At 54.1% G+C, this 15021-nt stretch overlaps 1 protein-coding gene across 3 annotated transcripts in view; it reads left to right on the top strand.

Moving 5' to 3' along the window:
* The window catches only part of CAMK2A (calcium/calmodulin dependent protein kinase II alpha), a 63414-nt gene that overhangs the window by 23752 nt on the left and 24641 nt on the right, over window positions 1–15021 (top strand). For all 3 annotated transcript variants that reach the window (XM_019464412.2, XM_019464413.2, XM_053907030.1), the window contains exons 4-12: window positions 4021–4075; window positions 4942–5007; window positions 5128–5200; window positions 8241–8343; window positions 9656–9739; window positions 9870–9964; window positions 11193–11315; window positions 11691–11774; window positions 13272–13314. In XM_019464412.2, coding sequence (XP_019319957.1) covers window positions 4021–4075; window positions 4942–5007; window positions 5128–5200; window positions 8241–8343; window positions 9656–9739; window positions 9870–9964; window positions 11193–11315; window positions 11691–11774; window positions 13272–13314 — 726 coding nt within the window. The remainder of the gene's footprint in view (window positions 1–4020; window positions 4076–4941; window positions 5008–5127; window positions 5201–8240; window positions 8344–9655; window positions 9740–9869; window positions 9965–11192; window positions 11316–11690; window positions 11775–13271; window positions 13315–15021) is intronic.

The raw sequence follows: 15021 nt of genomic DNA, 5'->3' as shown, positions 1-15021 counted from the left end.
TAGGAAAGGAGGGTCAGAGAGGTTACCTAATTTGCCCAAAGTTGCACAGCTTATAAGAGGCAGCGCTGGGCGGTGAGCCCAGCAAGATTGACTCCAGAGCCCAGGTTCCCAGCCGTTCTCTTTAGCTTCCCAAGTGGACATCAGGAATGTGTTGTCAGGGGGCATTGGATAGGTAAGAAGCACCAGCCTCTAATTTCCAAGAAAAAACTGGTAACTGTTGGAAATATGAAAGGCATGTCAGAAATTCATGAGCTCAGCTACACAAATGAAAACTAGGTTACAGATCTATTTGATCTATGACAATATTTTTAAAAAGTCAAAAACTGACAGCATAACTCAACGACCACAGTCATGTCAATCTCTACCAGGTGGTGAGACCCTTTCACACCCTGCGGCGGCTCTTGAAAATTTCCTTTCCTCTTTGGCTTTGGACTCAGTTTTTTTTTTTCTCAGGGTAGCCTTCACGGATGGGAGGAGAGGTTTGATGTGTCTTATCTCCTGGGTTCGTAGCTATGATGGCACCTCCTCTCAGGGACTAATGCCAGTGCCCTCATGCAGGTGGGGGCTAGAATCCAGCCTGTGTTCCTGTCGCCTGGCTTCTTAGAGGGGCAGGCTTTTAAATCAGCATAAAAGTACCATCTGAGCTAGAATCAAGGCCGAAGGACCCTCCCCCTCCCCCAATTTTGTCCATTTCTCTGAAACCTGAGACTCTTCTCTAAAGGGGCTGAGGCTTCTGGTCAGAGGGTAGATCAAGGAGCCCAGTCTTCTTGGAGCTCCTCTCAAATGCCTCTTGACCCGGTTCTAAAAGCCCATTCTGAGATGGTTCTGACCGCAGGTTGGCTTCTCAGAGCTTCTCATGCTCAGGAAAGAGAAGTTAAAAACATGCGTGCCTGCCAGGAACCGAGTAGGCAATAAGGAGTCTACTCCCCAAGGAAAGGGTCTTTTTAAAAACTTTATCTTGTTACACTATCAATGCTAACTTTGTATGATACATGTTTCCATATGATATATGATGTCTGTACCTTCTCCAGTATTTCTTTTTTTTTTAAATTTTTTTTAATGTTTATTTATTTTTGAGACAGAGAGAGACAGTATGAACAGGGGAGGTTCAGAGAGAGAGGGAGACACAGAATCTGAAACAGGCTCCAGGCTCTGAGCTGTCAGCACAGAGCTTGACGCGGGGCTCGAACTCACGGACCGTGAGATCATGATCTGAGAGTATTTCTATACATATTATCTCTGGTCAGGTTTCTTAGAAGCAGAGCCTGAGGCAGAGACTCAGGTTCTCGTGATTTATCGAGGGTGTGTTCCCATGGAAGGCCTGCAAGGAATTGGGTGAAGCACGATGGAAAAAGGGAAGAAATTGAGCAAGGGTGTGGCCTCAGGTCAAGTCTAACTTTGACCCAATTCCAGGTGTGTGTATGGCGTACACACTGGAACATAAATCCTGTCTTGGGGTTGTCCCTCCTTAAAGCAAGGAGACTGCCCCTTTGTACCGACCCTGCCCTCCCACAGTAGTCAGTCCTTGGCTGAATGCTGCAGGTAACCTTGTACACAAGGTGGCTCTGTAGGCAGTGGGGAGTTCTCCAGAGAAGGGGGTAAATGTGAGCTGTTAGCAGCTCACCCCCCTGGCAGCTGCAGGATGGCGACCCCATCTTACCAAAGGGGACCTGGCCAGGGCTCCAATACGGGGTTGCCAGATTCTGCACACAGGATATACAGGATGCTCTTTTCACAGCACATAGACATTTCAAAAACCGAGCCTACCTTTGCTTTGAAATGCCTTAAAAAATGGAAACAGGTTAATAGGTAGAGGAATGGGTAGAAACGTAGTGAAACAAGTATAAGATTAATGATAGAACCTAAGTGGGGGGTACACGGGTGTTCACATGAGTGTATGTTTGAATTTTTTTTTTATTTTTTTTTTTAACGTTTATTTAATTTTGAGACAGAGAGAGACAGAGCATGAATGGGGGAGGGTCAGAGAGAGAGGGAGACACAGAATCTGAAACAGGCTCCAGGCCCTGAGCAGTCAGCGCAGAGCCCAACGTGGGGCTCAAACTCACATACCGCGAGATCGTGACCTGAGCCGAAGTCAGACGCTTAACCGACTGAGCCACCCAGGCACCCCTGAAGTTTTTTATAATAAAATGTTGAGAAGAAATTAAAGCCGGATCACATAATATGTACTTGTAGGCAACCTGCTTCTTGTTTTTGCTTTGAAATATACTACAAACAGGGGCGCCTGCCTGGCTCAGGCAGTAGAGCTTGCGACTCTTGATCTCGGGGTTGTGAGTTCGAGCCCAAGTTAAGCATAGAGCTTAGTTAAGAGCAAAATAAACATATGTTTAACACATCTTTCAGTCATTTATTTATTTAAAAGATTTTTTAATGTTCTTGAGAGAGAGAGAGAGACAGAGCATGAGTGGGGGAGGGGCAGAGACAGAGGGAGACAGAACAGGCTCCAGGCTCTGAGCTGTCAGCACAGAGCCCGATGTGGGGCTCGAACCCACAAACCTGAGATCATGACCTGAGCCGAAGGCGGATGCTTAGCCGATTGAGCCACCCAGGTGCCCCTCTTTCTGTCATTTATAAACACATATCATCATTAGGAATTTAAAAAAATTTTTTAATTAAATTTGCATGCCTGAGGTTCCTGTCTGGCTCAGTCGGTGGAGTGTGTGACTCCTGGTCTCGGGGTTGTGAACTTGAGCCCCACGTTCAGTGTAGAGATTACTTAAATAAATAAATCTTTAAAAAAAATAATAAACTTGTGTTCCCTTCCTCCTCCATCTCTGATCACATTCTCCCCTCCCCCATAGCAGACACCCACTCTTGTGTTTTTGATCCTGCTTCTCCAAACTTTATGTGCAGATAAGAGAGTCTTAAGCCATTTAGGGGACTCAATATTGAGTCAGAAATACATGCACATGGCAAGAATTCAGATGGCACTAGGGCTCACAGTGAAAAAATAGTCTCAACAACTCACAACCCCTGCTCTCCCGATTCCCTTTCCCAAGGTACCTCAGTGCCCACTTCTCTGTATCCTTCCAGAGAGGCTTATGCCACAGACAGGCTTAAATACATCTTTTATAAAAAGTACCACGCACGCTGTTTTGCGCTTTGCTTTTTTGCCAAACAACATAATTCAGAGATGATTCTGAACCAGTGGATACATAACTGCCGTATTATTTTAACAGCTGTGTAATTTTCCGTTGTGCGATGTATCTTAATTCTCTGAGCCCGCACCCCGCTCTGTGGACATTTTTAGGCTGTGGCTCAGGGAAGGATGTGAAGCTGTCCTGGGAGAAAATGCAGTTGGTTGGCAGGGTGCAGCCCCCTAGAGTCAATCCCAGGCCTCGGGCCCTTCCTTCTAGAATCTCAGGGGGTAATTTAGGGAGCTCTGGGCTTCTGGGAGCCTTGCCCCCGTTCTTGGTAAATGAGGTAGGAAGAGATGAGTTTCTCAGCATGCTCACACTCAGGGACCACTGTCCCCCACGTCCCCCAGCTCTCTTGTCTCAGACCTGGATACACAGTGGGGTTAGCCACTCAGGGCCGCATTGGTTGAACACCGGCTGGGTGCCTCATGGAATTCTCACAAGCCTGCAGGTCCAGAAGTTTCATTCTCATTGTCCAGGCAAGAAAAGAGAGGCTCAGAAAGGTGTAACAACTTGCCTGAAGTCACACAGCTAGGAAGTGGCAGAGATTTGAGCCACGGGCTGATTCGACAATGCCACCTTGCCCTGCAAGAAGCTAAGCGTTGGGGGAAGAAAGGGGTCAAACTCTCACCAAAGCGGGGAGAGGTCTTTCACCTTTAAACCCGGGCCTCTTCTGACGATGCCCAAAGTCAGTGAGCCATCCTTTACTTAGTTTGTCAAAGCACCTGTTACCTAGCTTGTGCTCAGTGACTGAGAAATTGGCATGTTGGCTGTTGGGGGGCGGGGGAGGGGAGGTGAGAGGGCAGGAGGGGGCAGGAAGCAGTGCTTCCGGGTTAACTGGCTGCCTGGGCCCCTCCCACAGTCCGGCTCCACGACAGCATCTCTGAGGAGGGACACCATTACCTGATCTTCGACCTGTGAGTTTGGGCCCACCCCGGGCTGTACAAGGGGTGGGGGGGCAGCCGGAGCCGGGGTGACCTGGCTGGGTCCCTCGGCCCGATTCCCAAATGCTCCCAGGCTGGGCTGAATTCCCTCTTCTGAGACCGAAGTTTCCCAAATGTGGTAGGCCCGCCACCCAAGCAGTGCAGGTGGGGTTCCCTGAAAAGGCGACACATACCCGTTCCTCTCCTTGGCACAGCTTTCATTTTGCTTCTGTTTGTGGCCACTGATGCTGGCTTTGCATGTCTGGTGGCGATAGAAAGTTTCCTTTTGGAGTCATTGTGAAGTTCTTAAAGCCAGTCAATGGAAGGAAAAACAATAATGAAATGATAAGTTCTTGGGTTGGCAGAGAAACTTCAGTGAAGGCACTGGTCCCGTCTGTAAAAAAAAAACAGTTAATAGTGGGGGAGGTTCTGCATGTGTGGGTGTGTGGGAAATCTCTGTGCCTCAGTTTCGCGGTGTGCCTAAAGTTACTCTAAAAACATCAAGTTTACTAAACAAACAAACAAACAAACAAACAACAATAACAGCAACAAAACCCAGTCCTTGGGCTTCCAGGAGCCTGATGACCCTGAGTGATACGTTCTGAGTGTCCCATCCCCTGTCCTAAGTGCAGCCTGGACCCAGTGGGAGAGAAGGGCAGGTGGCGGAGGGGAGGGGAGTTGGTGGACAGGTGGGCTAGAAGCCAGGAAGAGGGTTCCAACAGGAGACACCTCTGGGGTTCCTCCCTTTGGGCTGAGGTTCTGAGGTCCCTGGGTCCCGTCCTTAGCTTCCTGGAGACTCTTTCGGAAGAGGCAACACCTGGGGCCTTTGTGGGAGGGTGACTTTGTGCCTGTCTCCCCAGGGTTACTGGTGGGGAGCTGTTTGAGGACATCGTGGCCCGGGAGTATTACAGTGAGGCTGATGCCAGGTGAGTGCCAGGTGCAGCCTGGCGATGGTGCCTGGGGCCAAGGGGGCCTCCCTCCCTGCCTTTCCAGCTTTCCGGGAGAGGCCTGCGTTCACACCGTGACCCCTTCCTCTCTCTCCCCAGTCACTGTATCCAGCAGATCCTGGAGGCCGTGCTGCACTGCCACCAGATGGGTGTGGTGCACCGGGACCTGAAGGTGAGCGACCCATCTGGGGGTGCAGCTCACCCAGGGAGGGGCAGAGAGAGACAGGGAGAGAGAGAGAGAATCCCAAACAGCCTCTGTGCAGAACCCGACGTGGGGCTCGAACTCATGAACCATGAGATCATGACCTGAGCTGAAATCAAGAGTTGGACACTTAACTGACTGAGCCACCCAGGAGCCCCCAGAATCCCCTGAGTTGGGCTGGGTGGGGAATATAGACGCCACTGTTCAGATCAGGAAATTGGGCTCAGGGAGGAGTATCTAGGCTCAGGATCCAGTGTCCTGACTCCTCGCCCCATGTGCCTTGGGCCAGACCGGGTAAGATGTAGTTAGACTGACAGTGCTGGCTACGAAGGGGTCCAAGGCCCAGCTAGGCCACTCTCTAGCCTCAAGGCCTCAGCTTCCTTACAGCGGGGTTGCCATAGCAACCTCTGCACAGGGTTGCTGAGGGTGTCAAAGGAGACAGCACAGTGTCTGGTGCGCGGACACATTGTCATTCTTGCTTCTGGGTCTCTGGCAGGTGGGGGGAGAAGAAAAACAGGTCTCGGGGTCCTCAGAGTCCTTCCTCTTCCCACCTGAATGGGAAGATGGACAGACCCAAGCAGACGTGCAGTCTAGGGTTGGCACGAGCCACATAGCCTTGCCTGGTCGGCACAGACTCCTAGCTCTCCTCTGCTGAGCCTCACGGCATCGAGGCTGGTTACCTCGGTTGGTATCCCCCGTTTGCAGAGCAGGAAACTGAAGCTTAGAGTGTCTAAGGGACCTGCCCAAGAATACGCAGTTCAGCTGTGTCTGAGCTAGGACTGGAGCCCTGGCCTTCTGATCCCAGATCCTGTGCCCGCAGTGGCCTGGGCCAAAAAGCCCCTCAATGCAGTTCCTGCTTCTACAGTAGTTCCTTCTAGGTGCCTTTGAACCTCTGCGTTTTGGCCTTCGGTGACTATGAACTTGCTTCTTATGGGGTATCCCCTTGAACCACTGGGAAATGCTCCTTCAATCTTTCCTGCTGTGGGAGTTTTGTCTGTGAACCCCAATTCTACCCTTTGGGGCCACACAGATCAAGCCTCCAGCTTGGAGCAGCCCAGAGACCCTTGGGCAGCTTTGTTATACCTCCTAAGTCTTCCGCAGGCTGTTCTCCTCCGTTCCCAGGCAGGACAGGATTTCCAGGCCCTCTTCATCCTGGGCGCCCTCTCTGGCCGCCCTCCCTGGGCGTCCTCCAGTGGGACCCAGGTCCCTCTTTGGGATGCAGTGCTCTGACCTGAGCCCCTGCCCACCTCTATCACGAGCAGTCCGTGGTTTCTCAGCTGAGCTCCCGGGAGCTCCTAGTTTATCAGTCTACACCCACAGGTGAGTGTGCACTCCCAGAGGGTCCTGCCAGACTGCAGGGCAGTTCTCCCAGAGGGCCTGTTCCCATTATAGCTACAGCCCCTGCACAGGAGGAGAAAGGAGGAGAGGCAGTGCAAATTTAGGCCACTCTGCATAGATTAATTAGTGGCATATTCATCAAATCAGGGCAGGACAGCTACCAAGGCCCAGGACACTTTGGGAACGCAGTCGCCAGAGGATAAAAGAGGCCTTAACGAGGGACAGATGGAGCTATATTTGTTTGGGTCCCGCCTAACTTTGGTCAGCGGAAGGTCAGAGGTGGGACCCCTCGGAAGTTCCAGTGGGGAAGGGGGTCAGAGGAAACCAGCTGTCTCCGGGGACTCGGAGCCCACGCCCCCAGCCCACCCCAAGCAGAAACTGGGAGCGCTAATGCTCATCAACCACACGCCGTAGGCCACTGCCAAGGGCTCTACACGGATTAATCCGCACACCGCTCCATGAGCTGGGCTTGATCCATTTTTCTGAGAGGAAACTAAAGCTCAGGATTGACATGGCTTGCCCAAGTTCCACGGCATAGAAATGGTGGAGCTGGGTCAGAAGCGAGGGCTATCTAACTGCAGGGTTCACTTCCACTTCCCTCTGTCCTGTGTAGGCGCATCTCCTCCTCTCCAGACCCAGCAGAAGACAGCAGCCTTGGGGCCCCAGAGGCCAGGCCGCATATATGAGGCCCTCTCTCAGCCTAGAGTGGTTAAAATACAGCTCCAGAGCCTGACTTTGCCTCGATTCTGGCTCTATAACTTATCAGCTGTGTGATCTTGGCCAAGTCACTTAACTTCTCCGAGCCTTGGTTTCCTCACCTTCATACGTATGCCAAATACTTATTAAGTGTCTGCTCTGTGCTGTCCCCTGTCTTAGGTGCGGGTGATGTAGTGGTGCACAGACGGATAAGGAACTTACTTTCTATAGAGGTGACAGATAATGGACAAGCACAACAACAGATGGGGAAACATTACAAATTGTGATGATATCTCTGAAGATAGTAACAAGTTGCTAAGACAGAGGCTACCTGGGGGCTCCTCCTTTGGATAGTCATGGAGGGATCCTTTGACAGGGTGACATGAAGGTGAGAGCAGATGAAGAGAAGAGGTCAGCTCTGTGGAGCTTAGAGAAGGAGCAAATCAGACAGGGGGAGCGGGAAGTGCAGAGGCCCTGAGGTGGGAACAAGCATGACTGTTTCGGGGAATGTAGGAAGGCTACTGTGGAAAACGGGGAGAATGATGCTGACCCCACAGGTTGTTGAGGCAATAAGATGATGTATGCAAAACACTTAGCCTAGTGACTGGCACCTAGGAGGGGCGCAATAAATATCGCTCCTTCTTCTCTATTATAGTGGTGGCTATTGCCCCAACTCCCTGCCCTCACCGCAGCCCCAGCCCCAAACCCTGAGGTGAGGTGAAGGAGGGGATGCGGGGTGGGGAAAAGGTCTTTCTGGTGCAGTAGATGGCGGTGTTGCCCTAGGGTCGTCCCCTCTCTGGGGGCTGAAGCTCAGGGTCCCGTGGCTGGGACTGGAGGGGCGGGTGCAGGGCACGTCTGGATTGTCCAGCTGCTCCTCCGTACGCCCAGGCCCCCAGAGGTGAGGTTCTGAATCTGCTCATCACTGTCTTCTGGCTCTTTCTTCCCCCACTTCACTCTTCTCTCTGGTCCTGGGAAGCCGGAGAATCTGCTGTTGGCTTCCAAGCTCAAGGGCGCCGCGGTGAAGCTGGCGGACTTTGGCCTGGCCATAGAGGTGGAAGGGGAGCAGCAGGCATGGTTCGGTGAGTGGGAGCAGGGGGTGCCGGGGGCACTGGGGGCCGGCCTTGTGTTGACACGTTGGCGTCTAGGAGAGTCCTGCCCAAGCAGGGGCAAGTGGGAGATGGCTCTTGCACTAGCCAGGGCTCTAGGAGCAGCGGTCGCAGCCCAGTCAGCCCCTGGTCACCGGGTGTTGTCCATCCTATATCCACGGGACTCAGGCACAGGGACACAGTTATCATGAAAAGAGTACGTGGCTTCTTCACACACACGTGCACCATCCCTACGGGCTAGGGGGTTTCCATGGGTTCCCCTAACAGCCTGGGTACCGGGGCTAATTATCCTGATTTTACAAATGGGGAACAGAGGCTAAGAAACTTGGAAGAGTTCACGGGAGATCAAAAGGGGAAGAGCCAGGATCTAAGCTCAGACAAGCCCGAGCACTCTGAGATTCTGGCATAATTAAGTCCTTTCCGCTATCTGGGGAAACTTTTTAGTGGGCACCTTTGATCATCTGTTAAGAGCCAGAGCTCTGGGTTCAAGTTCTGACTCTGCCACTTAGGAGGTGTGTGATTTGGGACGAGTCACGTCACCTTGCTTGAGCCTTTGTTTCCTCACCTGTGAAATGGGGGTGATAACAGCACGTTCCTCAGGGCTGTGTGAGGAGTGAGACCAGACGAGTAAGTGCTCAGCTCCGTGCTTAGCACACACACTTAAGAGATAGTCACTGTTCTTTGGATTATCTGTTAAAGTACTTTGGATGCCCGTTTGTTGCCAGCGAGATCCTCTCAACAATGCCGGGAGGTGGTGAAGGAAGGCGTCCCTAATCCCTCATTTGACAGATGAGGAAACCGAGGCCTCGAAGAAAAAGAGACTTAAGGCAAAACCAGAGCTGGGGAGAGTCCTCCTCCTCTCCCAGGACCAGCTCCGACAAGGGTGGGGAGTGGGCAAGGGTTCTGCTCGGCTACAGCTGACACAGCAAGGACATTTTGTCCAGCGTGCCACCAGCGCTTGATAGTGGCTGCAGGATGGCTGTTAGAAGTGAGGGATGCTGAGTCAGGACCCCATGGGAAGGACTCTGGGATTGATTGATGACTTCTGCCATAGGCTCTGGAGTGGGGGTAGTGACAGGTGCACTGTGGACTTGTCCAGCCGGGTCTAGAGGCTTTGCTGCCTGGCCGGGCCAGAGCTTCCTGCCCTCGACACACTCTTGGGGGCAGGGAGTGTTTTCCTCATCTCCAGGGCAACCTCATCCCTCTTCCAGCAGGATCTTGCTCTGGCTTGCTAATGTGCCAACCTCTGTGTGTGTGTCTGCCTGTCTGGGTGTCTGGGGAGCAGGGTTCGCAGGGACGCCTGGATACCTCTCCCCGGAAGTGCTGCGGAAGGACCCGTATGGGAAGCCTGTGGACCTGTGGGCCTGTGGTGAGTCTACCCCGAAGCCGCCTCATCCCCCCAGTCACCTGCCCCTCTGCTGCCCTCTCCTTTCCCATCCTTCCCCTCTTCATGGCTCCTCCCCACAGGGGGGTGAGGCTTCTCCTGGTCCTCTTCCCAGGGGTCATTCTGTACATCCTGCTGGTTGGGTATCCGCCATTCTGGGATGAGGACCAGCACCGCCTGTACCAGCAAATCAAAGCCGGCGCCTATGATGTGAGTGTCCCTCCTCTCTCCAGCCTCCCTGTCAACCCCTGTGCCTCCCTCCTGCCCTCCCAACCCACTTAGGCCCCCTGCCACTCTCTAATTGTGGGGCGGGTAGAGCCTGAGGGCTGATGCGTGAGGCCTCGCCTCACGGTTGAGCCTCTGTGTGACGGGATTTAGCCCGGGGCCCCAGAGGGCAGAAACAGCACCCAAGTGGGATGAGAGGTGGAGGGTAGGTCCAGAAGCCGGACTCTCAACTCCCCCCAACCCTGCTCCCGCCAATAGTAATGCACACATAAATAATAATAATAGCTAGCACTGATAGAGGACTCTTCTAGATGCTTTATATATATATTACTGCTAATCTGCATACCAACCTATGACATAGGTGTGAGTATTAGTCCCATTTTACAGATAAGATAGCTGAGGCGCAGCGAGGTTAGATAACTGCCCACCCTGCATAGCCGAAAGTAGTGGAGCTGGGATTTGAACCCAGGCAGTTTGGCTCTAGCGTCTGTGTTCCTAAGGACCAAGCTATACTGATTTTCTTTTTTTAAAAATTTTTTTTTAACCTTTATTTATTTTTGAGACAGAGAGAGACAGAGCATGAACGGGGGAGGGTCAGAGAGACAGGGAGACACAGAATCTGAAACAGGCTCCAGGCTTTGAGCCATCAGCACAGAGCCCGACGCGGGGCTTGAACTCACGAACCGTGAGATCATGACCTGAGCCGAAGTCGGACGCTTAACCGACTGAGCCACCCAGGCGCCCCTATACTGATTTTCAATAAGGCTGCTTCTATCAAGCTATGTGCTGTGTGTTTCACATCATATTTAATCCTCACAACATCTCTAGAGGCAGTTTGAGAGTCACATGACTTGTCTGGAGTCACACAGCCTAAGAGGCAGAGCCAGGACTTAAACTCAGCCTTCTGACTCTGGAGTCTGGCCTATAGCCGCTGGCCTACTGCTCCCCAGACAAGGCACAGCCTTAGAACAACAGAGGAAGTCCTCCTTTCCCTCTGGCCTCTGTTCTGATTTGTCCCCGGCGGCAAAGCACCCTGTCCCTCCTCTGGTTCCAGGGGGGTCCCTGCGTTGAGGGTCCCCACTCCTCCTGGTTGTGGATGCCCGAGTGGATGGGCAGTAGGACCCCTGCCTGCTCCCCTGCCAGTCAGGGGCTGGGGGATCGCAGGGGTGGCCTGGGCTAGGCTGGGCAAACCTGGCCCCTCTGCCCCTTCCAGTTCCCGTCACCAGAATGGGACACTGTCACCCCGGAAGCCAAGGATCTGATCAATAAGATGCTGACCATCAACCCATCCAAACGCATCACGGCCGCCGAGGCCCTCAAGCACCCTTGGATCTCGGTGAGCCTTCCTCAGCAGGGCCCTTCCCAGGAGCCCCTCCTGACTTCAGGGTCCGGACCCCCATGGCTCTGCCCCTGGCCCCTCGGGCCCAACATGGGGTCAAGGGAGCTTGCTCACGAGACGCTGCCCGGCTGTGGTTCTCAGGGAGAAGTGAGAACGGGAGGCGTTGACGTCATGACTGGCGATGCTGCTGGCATTGAATGTCGGGTGCCGGGGGTGCCAAGCACCTGCAGTGTGGACAGCATTCCCTAGAACAGAGATTTGTCCCCCCGCCCCTCCCCCCCAAATCCCGACCACATCTCCATGAGACACCCTGCCGAGGGGCCCTTGGGCGGGCCTGGCTTCCACTCACAGACCTTTCCCCTCTTCCTCCAGCATCGGTCCACTGTGGCCTCCTGCATGCACAGACAGGAGACCGTGGACTGCCTGAAGAAGTTCAACGCCAGGAGAAAACTGAAGGTAACGGGTCCCCGCCCTCCCGAGCCCCGCCCCCGACATGGAGTAGCTTGGTCGGGTCTCCGCAGAGGCCGAGAGACCCCCTCACAAGTTCTTTCCTTCACTGAGTCAACAAGCATTTACTGAACATCTACTGTCTGGGCTGGGGAGGGGGCGGTGGAAAGGACAGACAAGGAAGCAGGACATTAAGGGGCAGTGGTGAGTGCTGTGCCTGGGCACACCCTGGGGCTGGAGGAGTACACAGCAGGGCCACAGGCGAGGTCTGGGAGGACCACGGAAGCATCCCAGGAAGACTTGCTAGGCAAGTGGCATTTAAGCAGACGCCCCAAATGACAAGCAGGTATTAGCGGTGTGGAGTCAGTGTGGGCAGATGTTCCAGATGGAGAGAAAAGCTCGTGCAGAAGTCCGGAAGCATGGTTCCAGAGTGGCTGGTGAGGGGTCCTAGGGGGTGAGATGGGATGGGGCAGGAGGCCAGGGGCATGAGAGATCCGGCTGCCAAACACAGGAGATGACAAGCCAAGAGACGTGGTCAGGGGTCACGGCCCAGAGGAAGCCACAGTGGGACCCAGGTGGGCCCGGAGCTGCCAGCCTCTCAAGCAGGTCATGTGTGCCCCCAGGGCTGTGATAGCTACTGGCCTAGACCTTGCCAGGGACCCCACGAGCAGGTAGGAAGAATGACTGAGGAATCTCCAGCCCGCTGGAACAGAGAAGGCATCAGAACGCTGAGTGACAGGTGCTGAGGCCTCAACTCATTCAGAACCTCCTCACCAACTGCTCCCAGGCCTGATGTGGTAGTTCAGGAAGGGGACACGGGCCAAGGGGGTGGTGGGCAGCATGAGGCCAGGAGAACTAAGTCCCACTGCCCCCCACCCCCCCAACCCCCACTGAGAGCTGTCGCAGAGGAAATCGCAAAATGTCAGAACCATTGTTCATGTCTTAAAATCACGAACTGTCAGACTCAGAGAGTGTCCAGATCAGACTGTCAGAACCAGCAAGGTGGTGCCTTAGCCCCCTCATCGAGACAAAAGAGTTTCTTTGTTAACCCTCCACGGCTCTGAGCCCAGGAGCCCCGAGTGGACAAACTAATGATGAACTGAGGGCTCGAATGCACCGGGTGGAGAGTAAAGGGGGCCCGGGAGGACAGGTCTATTGTCCTTGTCCAGGCAGGACATTTCCTTGGCCTGTAGGAGCCCCCACTGACAGGTGTCCCTGAGCCCTTTTACCAGGCCAGTGGGACCTATTAATATCTGCTGCTAGGGTGGCCCTGTTCCAGGAGCTGTGCCAGCTAAGGCCTAGCTCTCCCCGACTTCCCCAGGGAGGCAGGGACGGTCTCTGGGCTGTGGGGTGAAAACAGATGGAGGGGCAGGGCAGAAGGCTTTGGCTTTGTGTCTGAATGCAGCACCTGCCTCCCCTCCCCCCGCCCCTCCCGTTTCTCTGTCCCTCCTTTCCCCCCTCACCTCTGACCTCCTGTGCCCCATGCCCCCTCCTTCTCTGTTGCAGGGAGCCATCCTTACCACCATGCTGGCTACCAGGAACTTCTCTGGTAGGTGGTGGGACCTCAGAGCCCCAAATATGTCCCGCACAGGTCTGTTGGAAGCACTGCCCTGTTGGATATCTGGGTGGCCTTGAGCCAGGGGCCTGGGGAGAGTGAGGGCTACAGAGGACCAAAGACTGGGGGCTTAGGTCACTTGCACCCACAAGTGGCAAGAGGTGAAAGGTCAGCAGGCCAAAGGCCCATCAGGAAAGGCTAATGCCCCAAACTCACAGCGGTGCTGGGTTCTCAGGCTGGGCCAGCCCCAGGGGGAGTCCTCCCAAACACCGGGGTACACGTCCAGGCAGGACTGAAGTAGGCCCAGGAAGTAGCAATATTCCTGTTCCCTGCTGTTACTGAGCCCTGTGCTAAGCAGTCCCCGTGCTTTCACTTAGGTGGCCTTTGTGACAAGGCAGTGGGGGCCATTGCTAGGCAGAGAGAGGCAGAGCCTGCTTCTGGTGCAGCTTTGAGCAACCCCGGAGCAAGCCCTTAACCACGACGGGTCACCAGGGAGCCGGGGTAATGGTCTTTGGCCTTGGCCGTAGCCGGCTGGTTAAGGCAGGGAGTACCCAACGACCTGTGGCATGTGGCCCCAAAGAGAAAAGGAAGGGATTTGCATCAGGGCTTAGCAAGAAGCTCCCCTTGGCGCATGGGAGAGAACCCAGGTCAATGCCTGCCAGAGGCTTCTCTCTGGGGAGCCCGGACAGCTGACGGGGCAGCTGAGCAGATATAGCAAAGCTCACCCGAGGGGCCCTCTGGTTGGGGCTGGGCCAGTCGGAGAGGGCTGCTGTGGACACGTGGCCGGCTCCACAGCAAGGGGTCGGCTCTGGGAAGCTATGGCTCTGGCTTCCCAGAGAGTCTATCTGCCCATTGAATCAGCCGGGAGAATGAGACCCACGGGTGGGAAAACTCTGGAATTTCACATTTGGGCTTGCCCCACCACATTTAACTGCCTTCCCACTCTCTCCTCAGACAAGGATCCTGCAGCTCCTTAAATTGAAAGATGAGCCACCCAGACAGTCAGAGTCTTTTTTTAACATCTGAAGGGCCCCTAGAAACTCTAGTCCAGATGGTGCCCGTGGGTCAGTTCCCATCTCTTGATGGGCTTATGGGACCAGTGGTGTTTTAAAACAGTGGTGTTTTTGAAAAGAGTTCCCAGCACTTAAAAAGTAGACGATTTCATAGAAAAACTCAGATTTCTGTCTTCTCTTGAAGATCAGAACATGTGACCTCATGGGACCCACAGTCCTGCGGTTGTGGGCTGGAGCTGAGAGCGCCCCCTTGAAGCTGGAGGGGCAACTACTCCCCCTGTTCTTCTGTACACCCCAGTCCAGCCCAGGAAGCTCATTCCTCCCAGCTTTGGGATCCAGAGGCACCCACCCCTGCATTTACTTTCTAAGAGGGAGACTTGCCTGGAAGGGGTCACAGGTAGAGATGTGAGAAGGACTGGGAAGCTGGGCTAGCATGAACCTGTCATTCTGAGCCTCTGGGGCGTCCATGTCCCATGCCGCCCCTTTTCCCAGGCTCCCCATTTCCCAGCGTCCGGGAGAAGGACTTACAGTGGCTACCATTTACCGACCATCTACTGCATCGAGGTCAAGTGCTGTGCTAAGCACTCTATAGTTATCCTGTCTCACGTAACTTAAGGCATTTGTTTGAAGCCTGAAGCGGCCAGATGCCGGGCTGGGCAGGGCTGGGCATTCCTGCCGATTCCTGGCT

The sequence above is a fragment of the Panthera pardus genome, unplaced genomic scaffold (genome assembly GCF_024362965.1).
Source record: "Panthera pardus isolate Hobbes unplaced genomic scaffold, ASM2436296v1 HiC_scaffold_2, whole genome shotgun sequence".
Classification (NCBI taxonomy): Eukaryota; Metazoa; Chordata; class Mammalia; order Carnivora; family Felidae; genus Panthera; species Panthera pardus.
This window is presented reverse-complemented; position numbering and strand designations above follow the sequence as displayed.